Here is a 2,930-nt window from a genome sequence, read left to right on the forward strand (position 1 = left end):
GGGATCCAGGGGCAGCCACAGCTGCTCTGGGCACCTGTGCCAGGCCCTGCCCACCCTGCCAGGGAACAATTCCCCCTTAATGCCCTAAAATCCAAGGATTAATCAGTGACAAGGCAGATTGGACCCTCAGACTGGAACCTGGTGGATAATTAGAGCCGGAGGTTGACCCGAGCTGAGGGCAATGGGGGCAGAGCTGGCACTGCCTCCTGAGCTCCAGAGGGGACTTCACCCCCTTGGAGCAGGGAACTGGAGCCCAGCAAAGCCCAGCTCGAGCCTCCAGGGATCCAGGATCCAGCTCCAAGGGGGCGAAGATCCCCTGTGAGACTGAGGGTTGTGGCTTCCAGACTGCAGAGTTTGTGCGGGGAAGTTCTGGTGAGAAACTCGGCTCCCTGTGCCCAGAAAACCCTGACAGCCCAGGAAGCACCAAGAACACCCTTGGAACAAGCTAAAACTGGCTGCATTTGGGGAAAAGTGCTAAGTGGAGTGAAATGAAACCTCCCCAGCGCAGCTTTGGCTCTGGGAATGCCCCAGCCCCCTTTGCAATGGCAAACCTGGGAAATGGGAAGAGATTCCAGGTAAAAGCACACACCCCCCATTCCCCCCCAGGCTCCCCAGCCCTCAGCCAGGGAGCAGAGGAGGAACCCAGAGCTCTGGGATGCCATTCCCAGCGTGTTCAACACTCCAACACAGTGAATCAGTGCTTTATTTCAGCATGGCAAGGTCCTGCAGTGAGCTCCAGGCAATGAGCTGGGGTGGCAAACCTCCCCTGGCGCCCTCAGATCTGTGGGACTGAGGGAAAACACGGGGAGAGAAAAGGCCCCGAGGTGTCCCCGAGTGCAGCTGCACCCACAATGCAGCCCCCTAAACCCCAGGGCCTCTTCCCTCGTGAGACATCCTGGTGTATCCATTCCAGAGGAGGATCTGGCTCCTGGGACAGGCACAGGAGGCCAGGAATGAGGCACTGGATTGAGGAGAACGAGCGTGGCAGCCCTTGGGAGCACTGAGGCGGCACAGCCACAATCCCCAGAGCCTGAGCAGTGCCAAGGGCAGCCCTTGGGCCCAATTCCAGCTCCCTCGCACAGGGCAGGGCCAGCAGCACCCCGAGCGCCCCTGGAACTGATTGCACAGTGCTGAGTCAGGGCTAAGGCCAGGGCAGGGTGGAGCACAGCGCTGTGGAACCGTCCCTGCGGCGGGGGAAACACCTGGATGCTGCCAGTGGGACCATCAAACATCCCTGCCCCAGCACCCTGGCAGGGTTTACATGGGGCACTTCATAGCATGGTCCCAGAATAGCTCCAGGGATTAACCCCGAGCCTGAGCCCAGCTAATCCTGCCTGAGTGCCTGGGAGTGCCAGCAGAGCCTGCCTGGCTCTGGACACTGTCAGGGCAAAGAGCCAGGGCTCAGCACAGGCACAGCAGCTCCTGGGATGGAGCTGGGACAGCCCCTGGGGGAACCAGGGCAGGGAAACCAGGGGGAACCAGGGCAGGGAAACCAGGAGAGAACCAGGGGAGAGAAACCGGGGGGAACCAGGACAGGGAAACCAGGAGAGAACCAGGGGAGGGAAACCAGGAAAGAACCGTGACAGAGAAATCTAGGGGAACTGCAAAAGGGAAAACTGACAGGGAAATCAGGGAATAAAACCTTGACAGGGAAATCAGGGAATAAAACCTTGACAGGGAAATCAAGGGGAAACTGTGACCAGGAGATCAGGGGAAAACTCAGACCAGGAGCTTCCTTGGGGTTGCTCCTGCTGTGGGTCCCTCTGGCAGGTCAGTGCATCCCAAGGAGAGGAGGCAGGATTAGCCCAGGGCAGTGGCAGGTGCAGCAGCTCACTTACTTCTCCTTCAGGTCAGCTTTACCTAAAAACAGGGGAGGAGCAATGAGGGCTCGTGTTCCTTCCTCCAGAACCAGCAGCCCTTTTTATCTGGGGGTTTTGTTACACAACATCCCCACCACCACAGCCTGACCAGCAGGCCAGCAGCTCATGGCTGTGCTAAGGCCTTTCCTCAACAGTTTTTCCTTTGACTTCTTCCCCAGGGAGTGCCCAGCAAACCCCCCAGCCCCTCAGTGCCAGCACAGAGGTTCCCTGCCCTCGCTTTGCATCCCAGAGAAACCCCCCAAAACTCAGCCACCCCTCAGAGCCACACAGTCCCTGGGTGCTGGTGAGAGCCAGTCTTGGCAGCTGAGCTGGGGAGCCTCGGGCTGAGCAGAATGAACCAGATTTATCCCTGGCCTTATCAGCTTGGCCAGAACCACCCTGCTGCAAGCAGTGCAGCACTCACAGCGTGCCCAAAACCAACTCCCTGGGCTGGGCCAGGGGCCAAGCCAGCGCTGGTACCTTTGGGGAGGAACTTCAGCGAGCTGCTGAATATTCAGAAGCGGGACTGGCCCCTCTTGGGCCCATCGTTGAGGAACTCGTGGCCCAGCCCGTTGCCACACTTGCCACAGGTCACCTGGGGAAGCAAAGGAGGGGTTGGCAGCAATCCGGGGCTCACGGAGAGCCAGCCCGGGGCTGTTCTGGTCTCACCCCGAGGGTTCGGGCTCCGCACCTTCAACGCCCCCGGGCGCTCCTCGCGCTTGGCCACGCTGTCCTCCCGCAGGGTCTCGGTGAACGCCGGCCACGGCGACGAGTGCTCGTACTTGGCACGGCTGGAGAACAGCTCATGGCCACACTTGGCACACACGTAAATACCTGCGAGAGGGCACGGCAGGGACAGCGCGGGGACAGGTCAGCGCGGGGACACGGGACACCCGCGGGGCACCTCCGGGGTAACTCCGGGGTAACTCCAGGACACCCCCAGGGCACCCCCAGGGCCAGGCAGGGGGTGGAGGGGCAGGACCCCCACTCCCCACAGGGGTTCCCTCAGGGCAGGATCCCCACAAGGGACGGAACCCCCGAGTCCCTATCGGGACGCCCCTCCCCACCCGG

At 61.1% G+C, this 2,930-nt stretch overlaps 1 protein-coding gene across 1 annotated transcript in view; it reads right to left on the reverse strand.

The window, feature by feature from the left end:
* Positions 1-685: 685 nt before the first annotated feature.
* MSRB1 (methionine sulfoxide reductase B1) overlaps positions 686-2,930 on the reverse strand; it is a 5,188-nt gene continuing 2,943 nt past the window's right edge. Inside the window, exons 2-4 of the mRNA XM_005426002.2 lie at positions 2,551-2,693; positions 2,340-2,454; positions 686-1,860 (exon numbers count right to left, since the gene is read on the reverse strand). Coding sequence (XP_005426059.2) covers positions 1,835-1,860; positions 2,340-2,454; positions 2,551-2,693 — 284 coding nt within the window. The 3' untranslated portion in view covers positions 686-1,834. The remainder of the gene's footprint in view (positions 1,861-2,339; positions 2,455-2,550; positions 2,694-2,930) is intronic.

The sequence above is a fragment of the Geospiza fortis genome, unplaced genomic scaffold (assembly GCF_000277835.1).
Source record: "Geospiza fortis unplaced genomic scaffold, GeoFor_1.0 scaffold213, whole genome shotgun sequence".
Classification (NCBI taxonomy): Eukaryota; Metazoa; Chordata; class Aves; order Passeriformes; family Thraupidae; genus Geospiza; species Geospiza fortis.